Source organism: Schistocerca cancellata, chromosome 4 (genome assembly GCF_023864275.1).
Source record: "Schistocerca cancellata isolate TAMUIC-IGC-003103 chromosome 4, iqSchCanc2.1, whole genome shotgun sequence".
Taxonomy (NCBI): Eukaryota; Metazoa; Arthropoda; class Insecta; order Orthoptera; family Acrididae; genus Schistocerca; species Schistocerca cancellata.
In genome coordinates, this window is record NC_064629.1 from 589582983 (window position 1) to 589599280 (window position 16298).

General features: G+C 38.8%; 1 protein-coding gene across 2 annotated transcripts in view; it reads left to right on the plus strand.

The window, feature by feature from the left end:
* The window catches only part of LOC126183680 (rho guanine nucleotide exchange factor 17), a 380446-nt gene that overhangs the window by 160235 nt on the left and 203913 nt on the right, over nt 1-16298 (plus strand). For both annotated transcript variants that reach the window (XM_049925856.1, XM_049925855.1), the window contains one exon: nt 11747-12084. In XM_049925856.1, coding sequence (XP_049781813.1) covers nt 11747-12084 — 338 coding nt within the window. The remainder of the gene's footprint in view (nt 1-11746; nt 12085-16298) is intronic.

Genomic DNA, 16298 nt, shown 5'->3' on the forward strand with positions numbered 1-16298 from the left:
GGCACCACTCCATTGATTGCCGTTTTGTTTCAGGTTCGAAGTGATGAACCCATGTTTCATCGCCTGTAACAATCTTTGACAAGAAATTGTCACCCTCAGCCACATGACGAGCAAGCAATTCCGCACAGATGGTTCTCCTTTGCTCTTTATGGTGTTCGGTTAGACAACGAGGGACCCAGCGGGAACAAACCTTTGAATATCCCAACTGATGAACAATTGTGACAGCACTACCAACAGAGATGTCAAGTTGAGCACTGAGTTGTTTGATGGTGATCCGTCGATCATCTCGAATGAGTGTGTTCGCACGCTCCGCCATTGCAGGAGTCACAGCTGTGCACGGCCGGCCCGCACGCGGGAGATCAGACAGTCTTGCTTGACCTTGCGGCGATGATGACACACTTTGCCCAATGACTCACCATGCTTTTGTCCACTGCCAGATCACCATAGACATTCTGCAAGCGCCTATGAATATCTGAGATGCCCTGGTTTTCCGCCAAAAGAAACTCGATCACTGCCCGTTGTTTGCAACGCACATCCATTACAGACGCCATTTTAACAGCTCCGTACAGCGCTGCCACCTGTCGGAAGTCAATGAAACTATACGAGATGAAGCAGGAATGTTTGAAAATATTCCACAAGAAATTTCCAGTTTTTTCAACCAAAATTGGCTGAGAAAAAAAATGTGTTGCATTACTTATTAAACTGCCCTCGTACTTGCATCCTTTGCAGAGAGGATATGGACTAAAAAAGCACTAGCTTTAACCCATGAGCAAGACAGTGTATGAAAACTGTGTCAGAGTATTTGTCCTTTACTCTCTTCTGAAGGCCATACAATTCTCCAGCTAGCACAACAGCACAATCATAGCATTGAGCTACTAGTTTTGAACCACAGAGTAAGGTACATATTATTTTACAGAGCAGTTGTGCTTTGGTCAGTACTTACATAAACAAAACTAAAAATCTTTTTTGTGCCTCAGTACAGTAGAGAGCTGAGAGTGCTTAGATATATCACTGGTTTCATCCATGGTGAATGCATAGAAGGGTGCATTTCTTATCTCTTTCTTAATTTATCTCAGTGGAACTGTAGCAGCAGGATCTATTAGGTCATCCTGAATGTGACTGTATTGTGCAAGGAACACTCTTTTCATCTGCAGATGGTGGCTCAACATTTTATTGTATTTGTTTAAGAGCAAAACTAATTCAACATATTTTCCACAGTTTGCAGGAAATTCATTTTCTGTGTGGCCCAAAATGGAAGTACCTGCTTGGCAAGAAAGACAGCTATATCAGTCAAACATTGAATTACTTTTCTGTTTTGTTTTACAATCTCATTGTGTTTTTGGATGTCTAATTTCCACTGCTGATCCAACTAGAAATAAATGATATACCAAAAGTAGTGAAAAAATGTATTGTAACCTGACATGGATCACAACATATTTATTTAGAAGCTCATGGTCAGATCAGAGGTGAGTGGGAGTTTTGGTCATCCATTTCTTGGTGGGATCAAGCTGAGATTTTTTGTCTCTCTGTGGTGGGATACAGTACAGAATGACTTGGATGCTGGGCTTAGGAGGTAGATATGATGATGCTAAAGGAAATTACACTGAGTTGGCATACTGGTCTGTTTTTATTGCTTCTTCATGTGTTAGCAAGGAACATTCAGAAGATCATTGATTCTGGTTTATAAAAGCAGAGATGAGACTTACTAGATTGTCCAATCAATTACAAGAACAAATGTCCACCCTGGCCTATAAATTAGTTAAGAATCAGGAATACACAGTGACATATGGTAGTACAGATAATGAACCATGGAGGTGACGGATTTTATTGTTCTAATTACATCTACATCTACATACATACTCCACAATCCACCATACGGTGCATGGTCGAGGGTACCTCATACCACAACTAGCATCTTCTCTCCCTGTTCCACTCCCAAACAGAACGAGGGAAAAATGACTGCCTATATGCCTCTGTACGAGCCCTAATCTCTCTTATCTTATCTTTGTGGTCTTTCCACGAAATGTAAGTTGGCGGCAGTAAAATTGTACTGCAGTCAGCCTCAAATGCTGGTTCTCTAAATTTCCTCAGTAGTGATTCGTGAAAAGAATGCCTCCTTTCCTCTAGAGACTCCCACCCGAGTTCCTGAAGCATTTCCGTAACACTCGCGTGATGATCAAACCTACCAGTAACAAATCTAGCAGCCCGCCTCTGAATTGCTTCTATGCTCTCCCTCAATCTGACCATATACAGATCCCAAATGCTCAAGCAGTACTCAAGAATAGGTTGTATTAGTGTTTGATAAGCAGTCTCCTTTACAGATGAACCACATCTTCCCAAAATTCTAGCAATGAACCAAAGACGACTATCCGCCTTCCCCTCAACTGCCATTACATGTTTGTCCCACTTCATATATCTCTGCAATGTTATGCCTAAATATTTAATCAACATGACTGTGTCAAGCGCTACACTACTAATGGAGCATTCAAACATTACAGGATTCTTTTACCTATTCATCTGCATTAACCCTTTAGGTTCAAGAACTTGTCACAGTATAGGTGAATACAGACATAAGTACATGTAGATCAATGTATGATGGAAGCCAATAACCCTAGCCTAGAGATACATTCAGGCAAGTGTTACAAGCCCCCTTAGTGCACAAAGTTAATTGAATCTGACTGCTCACTTACACAATATCTGGTGTAGGGTCATCCATTTGAGGTTGCTGTTGCTCTTTGGAACTGCCCAGCTCTGCTGAACTCTGACTTGCTTGGCATTTTAGGCTCTCTATACATGGTGTTTGAGGCCATTTGCTCATATGTGATATGTAACTGCATTGATTTTTACCTCCAAATAACAATCAGTGTGTATGAAATCAGTGGTCTCTCAATGCATAAAACCTCTTAATGAACTGACAAAAGTGACTTGCCCTATGCCTCTACCTACAGTATAAGATTTACAGCTAATATTCATACTTTGATGTATTGTTTTCTTTTTTTCTATTTTTTCATTCATTGCACCTCCCTAATTGGGGAAGATACATCTCCAAATCTTAGACACATCTTAAGACACATCATTCTTATACTAGTTATATTGGTTCACACGTATGTATACAGGGTGAGTCACCTAACGTTACCACTGGATATATTTCGTAAACCACATCAAATACTGACAAACTGATTCCACAGACCGAACATGAGGAGAGGGGCTAGTGTAATTGTTTAATACAAACCATACAAAAATGCACAGAAGTATGTTTTTTAACACAAACCTACTTTTTTTTAAATGGAACCACGTTAGTTTTGTTAGTACATCTGAAAATATAAACAAATATGTAATCAGTGCCGTTTGTTGCATTGTAAAATGTTAATTACACCCGGAGATATTGTAACCTAAAGTTGACGCTTGAAACCTCCGTCGTTCAGTTGCGTGTTGTAACAAACACGGGCCACGGTCGGCGAGCAGCATCTGCAGGGACATGTTTATGCTGATGACTGCGTTTACGAGTGTGGCTGTAGTGCACTGTTGTGGTTTGGTCTAGCTGTCACAGTGTCCGCATGTAGTGCTTGCTGCTATTGTTATTCTGCATTCGTCTCCGCACACAGACCAACTGTAGTACACCGTGTTACCAGACGTCTGTGATAGTGTAGTGTTGTAGGAACTGTGACCATGGTGTATTCGAACTCTGAAAAGGCGGAGATGATACTCATCTATGGCGAGTGTCGACGAAATGCAGCTGAAGCCTGCAGGGTGTATGCAGAATGGTACCCAGACAGAGAGCATCCAACGTGCTGCACATTGCAAAACGTCTACCGCCAACTGTATGCAACAGGTATGGTTGTAGCATGCAAACGGGTCCGTAACAGGCCCGTCACAGGAGAAGCGGGTGCAGTTGGTGTGTTAGCTGCTGTTGCCATGAACCCACACATGAGTACATGGGGCATTGCGAGAGCCGGTGGACTGAGTCAAAGTAGTGTCATGCGCATACTGCATCGTCACCGCTTTCACCCGTTTCATGTGTCGCTACATCAGCAATTACGTGGTGATGACTTTAATCATCGAGTGCAGTTCTGTCAATGGGCATTAACAGAGAATGCGTTGCAGTTCTACCTGTTTACCGATGAAGTGGGTTTCACAAACCACGGGGCAGTGAATCTACAGAACATGCATTATTGGTCCATGGACAATCCTTGCTGGCTCAGACAGGTAGAGCGACAGCGACCGTGGACTGTAAATGTATGGTGCGGAATCATTGGCAACCATCTCATTGGTCCTCACTTCATTGCAGGGGCCCAAACAGCTGCAACATACATTGCGTTTCTACAGAATGATGTGCCAACATTGCTCGAAAATGTCCCACTGGAAACGCATCGACATATATGGTATCAGCATGATGGTGCACCTGCACATTCCGCAACTAACACTAGGCTGACCCTTGACAGGATGTTCGACAGATGTTTCATAGGACATGGAGGACGCATAAATTGGCCAGCCCATTCTCCTGATCTTACACCTCTGGACTTCTTTCTGTGGGGTAGGTTAAAGGATAATGTGTACCGTGATGTGGCTACAACCCCAGAGGATATGAAACAACGTATTGTGGCAGCCTGCGGCGACATTACACCAGATGTACTGTGGCGTGTATGACATTATGACATTCATTATGCCAGAGACTGCAATTGTGTGCAGCAAATGCTGGCCACCACATTGAACATCTATTGGCCTGACATGTCGGGACACACTCTATTCCACTCCGTAATTGAAAATGGAAACCACGTGTGTACGTGTACCTCACCCCTCATGGTAATGTACATGTGCGTCAGTGAAAAAGACCAATAAAAAGGTGTTAGCATGTGGACGTAATGTGCTGTTCCAGTCTCTTCTGTACCTAAGGTCCATCACCGTTCCCTTTGAATCCCTACGTAATTCGGTGCTCTCCAATACACACAATCGAACAGCAGAGGAGTGGTACTCAAGCGTCAACTTTAGGTTACAATATCTCTGGATGTAATTAACATTTTACAATGCATCAAATGGCACTGATTACATATTTGTTTATATGTTCAGATGTGCTAACAAAACTAATGGGGTTCCATTTAAAAAAACGTAGGTTTGTGTTAAAAAACATACTTCCGTGCATTTTTGTGTGGTTTGTATTAACCAATTACACTAACCCCTCTCCTCATGTTCGGTCTGTGGAATTGATTCGTCAGTATTTGATGTGGTTTATGAAATATATCCAGTGGTAATGTTAGGTGACTCACCCTGTATATGTAAATATGAAGGTTTCTCTTTTTGTTTTACATATAAATATACATACATAGATTATTTAATTGAAACAATTAATACATCCTTGGATTACAAATATGTACAATAAGTAATCACATTTTCTCCATTCTTCATCTGTGATCGTGTGTACCTGGTGACAAAGCAATAAGGCTAGGAATAATTTCATTTAAGGGATGCACTTCTCGTGAGATTTTTCTGTGAGCCGGATCATAAGTCACATATAAGTCACATACACACACACACACACACACACACATACACACACAGTCATAACACTTCCCTTCTTTCCACTTTCTGCACTGGGTGCTGTGGCTGAGATGGCTAAGCATTACTCCTATGTTTACAAGGGTGGTAGTGGTCACTAACACATAAATGGAAATGCAGGATTTCCTGTTGCATCTCTCAGTCTCTGCTAATCTTTTATGTAATCATAGCTTATTTTCTAAGTCATACATTGTCCTATTCCTCTTCTTTAATGTCTAGATGTCTGAGCTTTGAACTTTTACATTTATCACAGATATCTTACTTCTTCATTTCTTCCTGCTTTCTACTGCTGCCATTGTTAGGCTGTTAGAAGCAAAACAGGGTTGAGCCTGCCTCCAATGACTGGTCACAATTTCTCCCTCACCTCCACGTACTTGAGCTCATACATGTAAATCCCCACTTAATCAGTTTTAAGATAGAGTTTAGCTTAGTCTTGCTTCTTTATATTTTAGAACATGCCAACTCAACTTTATCACAACCTCACATGTATAAAGTGAAATGAACTGCTCTAATTTCTTCATGTGTACTATTGTAAACTTCTTATTCATTAGTTGAAGTATTACATTTGGTCCATGAGTCCTTAAGACATGAAAAGACCCTCTCCATGGGCTTGTCAAATTCCTTGATGACTTTTTCTCACACTTTTGTCATGTAATAATGCCCCATTACATAATCATCATAGTTGTATTTTACTTTGCCTAGATTTCACTGTAGGATCGTGGGTATGTTGCATATACTCCCAAAAAAAATCTCAGATGGAGTGACCCCAGCTGATGAGTCTGGTGTGGTGTTACATAGAAAAGTGGAAAAATTTATTCATTCATTCCAGTTTTCCTGCTTCATTCCCACATAATGGCATAGATAGTCTGTTAGTATTTGATGCATCCTGAGTGCCCCATATATTTTAGGGTGGTATGCACAAAACTGAATCCTCTTGATCTTCAGTACATGATAAACCATATTTAAAATGTCACTTGGGAAATTTCTTCCTTGGTTATTCAATAATACTGCTGGTATCTGCAAATGCAAATTAATCTCTTTACTAAGATTTACACTATTGCGTCAGCACCCAGTTGTGCTATAGGCTCTGCTGCAACAAACTTCATGAGGGCATTTTGAAATCTTAGGATGTATCTGTAACCTTTTTTTGTTAACTGAAGCAGTCCAACTACATAAATGTCACTATGAGTTACTACCTAGTTAGGTATTTTGGTCAATATTAAGGGCTTTTTCACCTTATTCTGCGTAGTATTTCTTCTGACAACTCTGAAAACTTCAAATTTACTCTTCTATGACTTTCTTCACATCTCTCCGTGATCTATACCTTTCAATATGGTCTTACGTGCAGCTGATCACTTGGTGTCCACTATCAGTGAATCATGAAACTGTTTCAGAATAGCTACCTTTTCTGCTTCACTAATCATTGGTTGCTGATTGTCTTGTCCTTCCTTGTTGATCTCTTTTACATTCCTAATGATTGCAGCTGGATTTTCTGGTATCCATGACAACCCATCTGCATCCTTGTTTTGCAATCCCTTTTTGGATATTATGTCAGTCATATTCTGCCATTTTAACCATGAATTTAATTAACCTTGATGATGGATCATTTATATGTGCCAACCATTTCAAGGATTTATGATCAATACATTCCTTCATCAAAGAAGACAAAGCAAATATTCCACAAATCAAAGCAAGAACAGCTGCAGACATGAGTAACATAGAAAGAGACATCCTTGGAGCAGTGAAGCAACTTAAATCACTTAAAAAACCAAGTCTTCTGGTCCAGACTGTATACCAGTTAGGTTCCTTCCAAAGTATGCTGACACAATAGCTCTGTACTTAACAAATATACAACCATTCACTTGATAAAAGGTCCACACAGGTCACACCAAAATTCAAGAAAGGTAGTAGTAGTAATCCACTAAATTATATTATATTATATCAATATGCTGCAGGACTTTGGAATGTATATTGTATTTGAAAATTATGTATTACCTCAAAGAAAATGGTCTAGTAACACACAGTCAACACAGATTTAGAAAACGTCATTAATGTGAAATACAACTAGCTCTTTACTCACATGAAGTGTTTTGTGCTATTGACAAGGAGTTTCAAATTGATTTCGTGTTTCTGGATTTCCGGAAGGCTTTTGACACTGTACCACACAAGCAGCATGTAGTGAAATTGCGTGCTTATGGAACATCATCTTAGCTATGTGGCTGGATTCATGATTTCCTGTCAGAGAGGTCACAGTTCATTGTAATTGAGGGAAAGTCATTGAGTAAAACAGAAGTGATTTCTGGCATTCCCCAAGGTAATGTTATAGGCCCTTTGCTGTTCTATATCTACACTGAAGTGCCAAAGAAACTGGTATAGGCATGCATATTCAAATACTGCATTCCTATTCAAATATGGCATGCATATTCAAATACAGAGATATGTAAACATGCATAAAATGGGACTGCAGTTGGCAATGCCTATACAAGACAACAAGTGTCTGGTGCAGTTGTTAGATCAGTGACTGCTGCTAGAATGGCAGGTTATCAACATTTAAGTGCTTCCAGAATGAGATTTTCACTCTGCAGCGAAGTGTGCGCTGATATGAAACTTCCTGGCAGATTAAAACTGTGTGCTGCACCAAGTTCAAGTCTCAGTCTGGCACACAGTTTTAATCTTCCAGGAAGTTTCAACATTTAAGTGAGTTTGAATGTGTTGTTATAGGCAGCACATGAGCAATGGGACACAGCATATCTGAGGTAGTGATGAAGTGGGGATTTTCCTGTATGACTGTTTCATGAGTATACCGTGAATATCAGGTCTCTGGTAAAACATTAATTCTCCGACATTGCTGCAGCCTGAAGAAGATCCTGCAAGAACGGGACCAATGACAACTAAAGAGAATTATTCAACATGACAAGAGCAACCCTTTAACAAATTGGTGCAGATTTCAATGCTGGGCCATCAACAAGTGTCAGAATGCAAACCATTCAATGAAACATCATCGATATGGCCTTCGCAGCTGAAGGCCCACTTGTGTACCCTTGATAACTGCATGACACAAAGCTTCATGCCTCACCTGCGCCCATCAATACTGACGTTAGAGTGTTGATGGCTGGAAACATGTTGTGTTGTCTGGTTGGACAAGTCTCATTTCAAATTGTATCAAGCAGATGGACTTGTAAGTGCATGGAGACAACTTCATGAATCCATGGACCCTGCATGTCAGCAGGGGCTGTTGAAGCTGATGGAGACTGTTCAAGATGGTGGAGGATCTGTAATGGTGTGGGGCATGTGCTGTTGAAGTGATATGAGACCCCTGATATGTTTAGATATGATTCAGACAGGTGACATGTATGTAAGCAACCTGTCTGATTATCTACAACGAGTCATGTCCATTGTGCATTCTGACAGACTTGGGCAACTCCGTCAGGACAATGTGACACCCCAAACATCCAGAATTGCTATTGAGTGGCACCAACAAAACTCTTCTGAGTTTAAACACTTCTGCTGGCCACCAAACTCCCCAGACATGAACATTATTGAGCATATCTGGGAATCCTTGCAACTTGCTGTTCAGAAGAGATCTCCACCCACTCGCACTCTTACAGATTTATGGATAGCCCTGCAGGATTTATGGTGTCAGTTCCCTCCAGCACTACTTCAGACATTAGTCGAGTCTATGCCATGTCATGCTGTGGCACTTCTGCATGCTCGCAGGGGCTCTACATGATATTAGGTAGGTGTACCAGTTTCTTTGGCTCTTCAGTGTCTATAAATGATTTGGAGATGATCTCAGCAGCTGTCTTAAATTATTTGCAGATGATGCTGTTGTTTATCAATTAGTAATGTCATCAGAAGATCAAAATGAATTGCAAAACTATTTAGAAAAGATTTCTGTATGATGCAAATATGGCAACTGATATCTAAATAACAAAAAGTATGAGGTCATCCACATGAATGCTAAATGGTTCAAATGGCTCTGAGCACTAAGGGACTTAACATCTGAGGTCATCAGTTCCCTATAACTTAGAACTACTTAAACCTAACTAACCTAAGGACATCACACACATCCATGCCCGAGGCAAGATTCGAAACTGCGACAGTAGCGGTCGTGTGGTTCCAGACTGAAGTGCGTAGAACCACTCAGCCACACCGGCCAGCATGAGTACTAAGAGGAGTCTGTTAAACTTCAATTATACAATAAATCAGTCGAATCTAAAGGCCATAAATTCAACTAAATACCTAGGAATTACAATTATGAACAACTTAAATTGGTGGAAACATATAGAAAATGTTGTGGTGAAGGCTAACCAAAGACTGTGTTTTATTGGCATGACACTTAGAAAATGTAACAGATCTACTAAAGACACAGCCTGCACTATGATTCTCTGTCCTCTTTTGGAATACTGCTGCACGGTGAAGTATCCTTACGAGACAGGACTGACAGAGTACATTGAGAAAGTCCAAAGGAGGGCCCCACATCTTGTATTATCATGAAATAGGGGAGAGAGTGCACTGAAATGATACAGGATTTGGGGTGGACATCATGGGAAAATATTTTGTTGATGCCAACCTACGTAGAGAGAAATGATCATCATAGTAAAATAAGGGAAATCAGAGCTCACACAAAAAGATATAAATGTTTGCTTTTTCCATGCGCTGTACGAGGTTGGAATAATAGAGAATTATTGTGAACGTGGTTCAGTGATCCCTCTGCCAGGCACTTAAATGTGTTTCGCAGAGTATCCATGTAGATGTAGGTGCAGATGTAGCTCGAATCTTCTTCTGTACACATAAGGTCAATAGTGCTTCGCTGCCCACACTCTAGCTAAGACCTCTCGCTTGATCGTAGTATATCCTTTCTCAGCAGCGTTCAGCATTCTGAATGCAGAGGCTACTGATAAATTCTGTCCTAATTCTCCTTGGCTCAATATGGTACTGATTGACTGCTTGCTAGCATCCATTGTAATTATGAATCGTTTTGTAAAATCAAGATACTGTAAGATGGGAGCTAGCTATTTTCTCTTTTCATTCCTGGAAAACAGCTTCCCATGGTGTCAACCACTCATAGTTTGCTTCTTTCTTCAGCAGAAAGCTCTTTAAGTGCTTTTTGGTGCTAGTTCTTGGATACTCTTTCATCATGCTCTTCTTCTGTGGTTTGGGTTTTAATCCTTCTGTCACAATTATGTGCCCTATATAAATTCTCTTTTTCTGTAGGAACTCACACTTGTCAACCTGCAATTTTAAATTGTGTGATTGGAACCTCTCAAATGCTTGTTCTAGTTTGGCATTATGCTCTTCTAATGTAGCTCTGAATGTGAACACATTATCTAAATCACATCTTGTGTGCCTGAAGTCTGGTTAATACTGTGTTCATCAGTCTCTGAAAAGTGGCTCTACCATCTGTTATTCCCTTCAGTAACCTTTTGTATTCTAATGCCCTTCTGGAGTCTAGAAGGCTGTTTTCTCCCCATCATCACCATCTGGTGGTAACCCTTTGCATCATCCTAAGTGTTGAAGTGCTTAGCTTTTCCTAAGCAATCTAAAATGTCATTGATACAGGGTAACAGAATACAGTGTTAATACAAATGTCATTCACCCTCCAGTAGTCCACAACTATTCTCCATTTTTGTTTCTCTGAAGCATCTGTCTTTTTTGGAACCATCAATAATGGGAAATTCTACCCACTTGTACTCAGTGTAATGAAATCATTTATTAATATTGCATCTATCTTGTTTTGGAGGGCTTCCTTTTGCACCTCTGGTAGCTGGTATTTTCAGATATTTATTACTTTGCCTTACACTTTTGGTTTAATTTCATGTTTCACCATCTCTGTGTATGTCAGTCTATCCCTGGGCATGTGAAATGCGTCATGATATGCAATAAACAATTCAGTAATTGGAATCCTTTCTTCTTTGTGTAAGTGATCCACTTGCACCATTTCCTTTAATCTGCTCTTGGTCCACTGAAACACAAATAGTCTTAATAACACTGCAGCATAAATTTCATTTGTTGTTTCAGTTGTTTTTAAACTAAAAATTTAGTCCATGCAAGGATTTTGTTTCCTCATACTTCATTTTTATTCTATGTAAAAAAAATTTAATTGTTAAATTTCTTTATTATATGTTACTTTGTGAACATAGTCATAAAAACATATGATAACATCTAAAAATAATTTGGATATATTTTACAGACACTTATCAAGAACACAGAACAGAGCCATCCAGACTACAACTTACTGCTGTCAGCACAACGTGAGGTACATGTCTTGGCTGTGAAAATCAACTGTACTGAACGAGAAAGTATGGAAGCAGAACAACAGCAAGCAATGCTTAGGGAACTGGAAAACGTTATTGAAGGCTGCTCCAATATATTCACTCCAGATAGAGTGTTTCTGCGTTTTGATTTGGTGTCCGTTACTGGAGATGCAGCTGGCTCTGGCAATCCAGAGCGTGGATTGTTTCTTTTTAATGATTTACTCATTATTACTACAGTTAAGCGCCGCAGTGGTGCTATCAGGAAGCCTTCAGCGTGAGTATGATATTTAGATTTGTTAATTTTAAACAAACTAAAAACATTTATTACTAGCCATTCTTCTGACTATCAAGATCTGAGAATTAAAATCCACACTGCCAGCATGCTGTGCGACAATGATCATAGTAAACAGGGTTTTATTTACACAGCATGTACCTAACTGTGATTTATTCACAATTACCTATGGTCTAATGTAAATATTAAGCAATTAATAGTAGATAAACAGCAACTACTCAGTATGATTGAAAAGCAACAACTTCAAATATCATACTCATTATGATTTACATGAAGTTTGTTTGTTGCCTTTATAAGCAAAAATACATATGTTAACTGTAGTTAACTGCTAATAAAATATACACAAAGTAGTTTCTAACAGTTACTTATCTCAATTGATGTATACCATGGGCTATTCCACATACATAAAGGTTCTAATATATGGCATGACTCATGTGGAACACCATCATTTTCTATCATGCTTACCACCAGATAATTTAATACTCATAATCTGACAAGTTAACCTTATGTAAACCATTCTTCAATGTCTTCTTTATGTAAATGCATATCCATATACAAAAATGACAATTTCACACATCCATTAGACATACCTCCCTACATGGAGAAACAGAAAAAGAGAATGAGAGATTCCATCTCATCTGAGACCAGACAAAAATAAAAATGAAGGATAATTGTGGAGGTTGGTTCATCTCTGTCCACAGAGATTATAAAGTGTTAAAACACCAATATTCATTTATAAATACCCTGTATATGACATGCATATTACTCAGTAAACATTCTCATGTTGCTGATGAAAATTGCAACCCTCTGTCACTAGAGACTCCAAATTGTAGTGTATATGATGGCAGTAAGTAATGTAACTATGCCAGCACATAAGAAACTGACCCTAAAATGACTGAAAACATGAATCTGAAGAGTTCATATACATATGGAGCACCCTCTCCTTCAGGATGACAATGCAAGACCACACACGAGTGCTGCAACACCTTGGGTTTACTGTCATCAATCATTTGGCCCCCTCTGATTTTTGTCTGTTTACAAAACTAAATAGCACTGTCAAGGACTTCATTTTGATTGTGATTAAGTGGTGCAAGCAGAGATGAGGGTGTGGCATCATCCACAAAGTCAGACATTCTACAATGAAGGTACCAACAAAGTAGTCTCTCATTGGGAGAGATGTATTTACCATCAGGGTCACTATGTTGAGGAATTAATATACACCCATGATGGAGAAGGATGTAGACCATTAATGAAATTTGTTTTATTTAAAAAGCTTTAAGATTTTTCACATAAAAAATCTTGAGGCATTAATTTTCAGCAGACCGTCATGGATCTATTGTCCATTTTCACAAAGAAAGCCACAACTTTTTTAGGGCACCTACTTATTGCATCAGTATGAGACTACACACAGATTAAGTAACATTTTATGTACCCATAGACTAAAACTATTGAAGAAACTCCACATTACATGGCCATGAACTTTACAAATAAAATCTGGAAGGGGAATTGTAATCAAAATCTAAAAAAAATAAAATAAAAAAAAAAAAAAATACTGAAGGAGACCTGGAAAAACATCTGAAAACTAAATGCTATTACCAGTGTAGAAGATTTCTTGACTGAAAACAATTTATAACAGTTTCTGTATAAAGAAGTAATAGCAAATGTACAGTATTATAAGCATAGATATTTTTTTATGGTAACCATGTAAAATAATATGTATCTGAAGAAGTAACAAGAAATGTGTTATAACCTTATTTTAATTTTATTAGTCTGTATGTAATGTTAGAATTAACAAGTCACCTATGTCACAATCTTTGATTCTATGAGATGCTTTATGTGATAATAAAATTTAATGTGATTTGATTTGATTTCACAAGAAGCTATACAATCATTAACACAACTAAGGTAAATGTAAATTCTGCCTCATGGATTACAATTACCATGCCTGAGGTAATTCAAATAGAAAAGACACTTGCTGAGATAGAGGTAGAGAAATTATTAGATTGTTGGAAAAAGGGTGACAAGATGAACTTTTCAAAATGATCACATTCAGGAGGTCACTGGTACAAAAGGATTGTTTTCAGAGAAGAAAAGAAACATCAAAAGTATGAAGGAATACCTCCCTGAGGTGCACAAACAATCTTACAGTGAATGGTGCCAAGACTGAACTATAAATTGATTACTGGAGATAGAAGTACTAAAAAAATTGTTTGATGGACTTTGCCTGTTTAGCAATGCAGTGCAAATTTATTTAGGAAAGCAAATGTTTGTTATTTTTGGGTCATACCAAGTGATAACTTGCTTTCTTAAAGTCAATGAGCAAGTGATAATGTGGGGTGGTGTATACATACATTTATGTTATTTGAACAAAGTTTAATCTGAATAACCTAGAAAGTAAGTTTTGTTATGTAGCACCTTTAATGTGATAACCTTTCAGTTGTGTCAGAACTGTAGAAATGTATATTGCTATAAACATCTGTCAGTTACTAAAGCAGTTTCAGCTGCATTTATATGGAATATACATGGAGATGACAAAATACATGGGATACCTCCTAACATAATGTCAGACCTAATTTTGCCTGGTATTGTGCAGCAACTTAACAAGAAGTTTAATAATTTTTTCATAATGTGGGGCCACAGTCATAATATATTTCTTTAAAGTCAGCACTGCCATTAGACTGATTTTTTATTTGAAATGTTACATTCACATGATCATGATCTCGGCTATAAATTGCCACTATCAAATGTTTTAATGTTATACAGTGCCTAAGATGGCATGGCTTTTACCAGAAATAGTGACCCTTAGACAATATGTCTAATAGTATATTTTAAATATGACAGTATGCCATCTTAGGCACTGTATAGCATTAAAACACTTGATAATGGCAACTTAAAGCCAAAATCGTGATTGTGTAAATGTAACACTGCAAATAAAAAAACACATTCTAATGGCGGTACTGACTTTAAAGAAATTAACATGAAGTTGTCAGGAGTCACCACAGAAATACTGAGCCATACTGCCTCTATAGCCATCCATAATCCAAAAGTGTTGCCTGTGCAGGATTTTGTATATGTACAAATTTCTAAATTATGGACCATAAATGTTTTATGGGATACATGTAAGGCAATATGGGTGGCCAAATCATTCGCTTCAATTCTATAGAATGTTCTTCAGACCAATTATAAAGAATTGTGGCCTGGTGACATGACACACTGCCATCCATAAAAATTCCATTGTTGGTCAGAAATATGATGTCCATGAATGGCTGAAAATGGTCTCCTAGTAGCTGAACATAACCACTTCCAGTAACTGTTCAGTACAGTTTGGCCAGAGGATGCAGCTTATTTCTTGTAAACACCACTCACACCAATATGGAGCCACCACCAACTTGCACATTGCCTTGTTCATGACCTGTGTCCATGGTTTCATGGGGCCTGTGTCACACTTAATCCCTACTATCAGCTCTTACCAACTGAAATCAGGGCTCATTTGGCCATACCACAGTTTTACAGTCATCTAGGGTCGAACTGATTTGGTAATGAGCCCAGGAGAGGCACTGCAGGTGTTGGTAAAGGTACTCACATCAGTAGTCATCTACCATAGCCCACTAACATCAAATTTCGCCACTCTGTTCTAATGAATATCTTCATCTTATATATCCCACTCTGATTTTGGCAGTTATTTCCACAGTGTTGCTTGTTTGCTAGCTGTGACAACTCTATGCAACAGCCACTGCTCTGTGTCATTAAGTGAAGGCCCTAAGCCACTGCATGATGAGAGGTAATGCCTGAAATTTGATATTCTTGGCATGCACTTGACACTGTGGGTCTCAGAATACTGAATTCCATAATGATTTCCAAAATGGAATGTCCCATGTATCTAGTTCCAATTACCATTCCACATTCAAAGTCTGTTAATTCCTCCTGTGCAGCTATAATCATGTCAGAAACCTTTATACAAATCACCCAAGTACAAATTACAGCTCTGCCAATGCACTGCCCTTTTATACCTTGTGTATGTGCTACTACCCAAACTGTATGTGCACATATTGCTATCCTATGACTTTTGTCACCTCAGTGTAAATGCTCTATATGTCAGTCTAGTGTTCTGTGGGTAAAGTACATGAGTCATAAGACACTGCTCCTATTTCTTTGTTGGCAACATTATGTGAGCAAATTGGTAGTTGCATCATTTA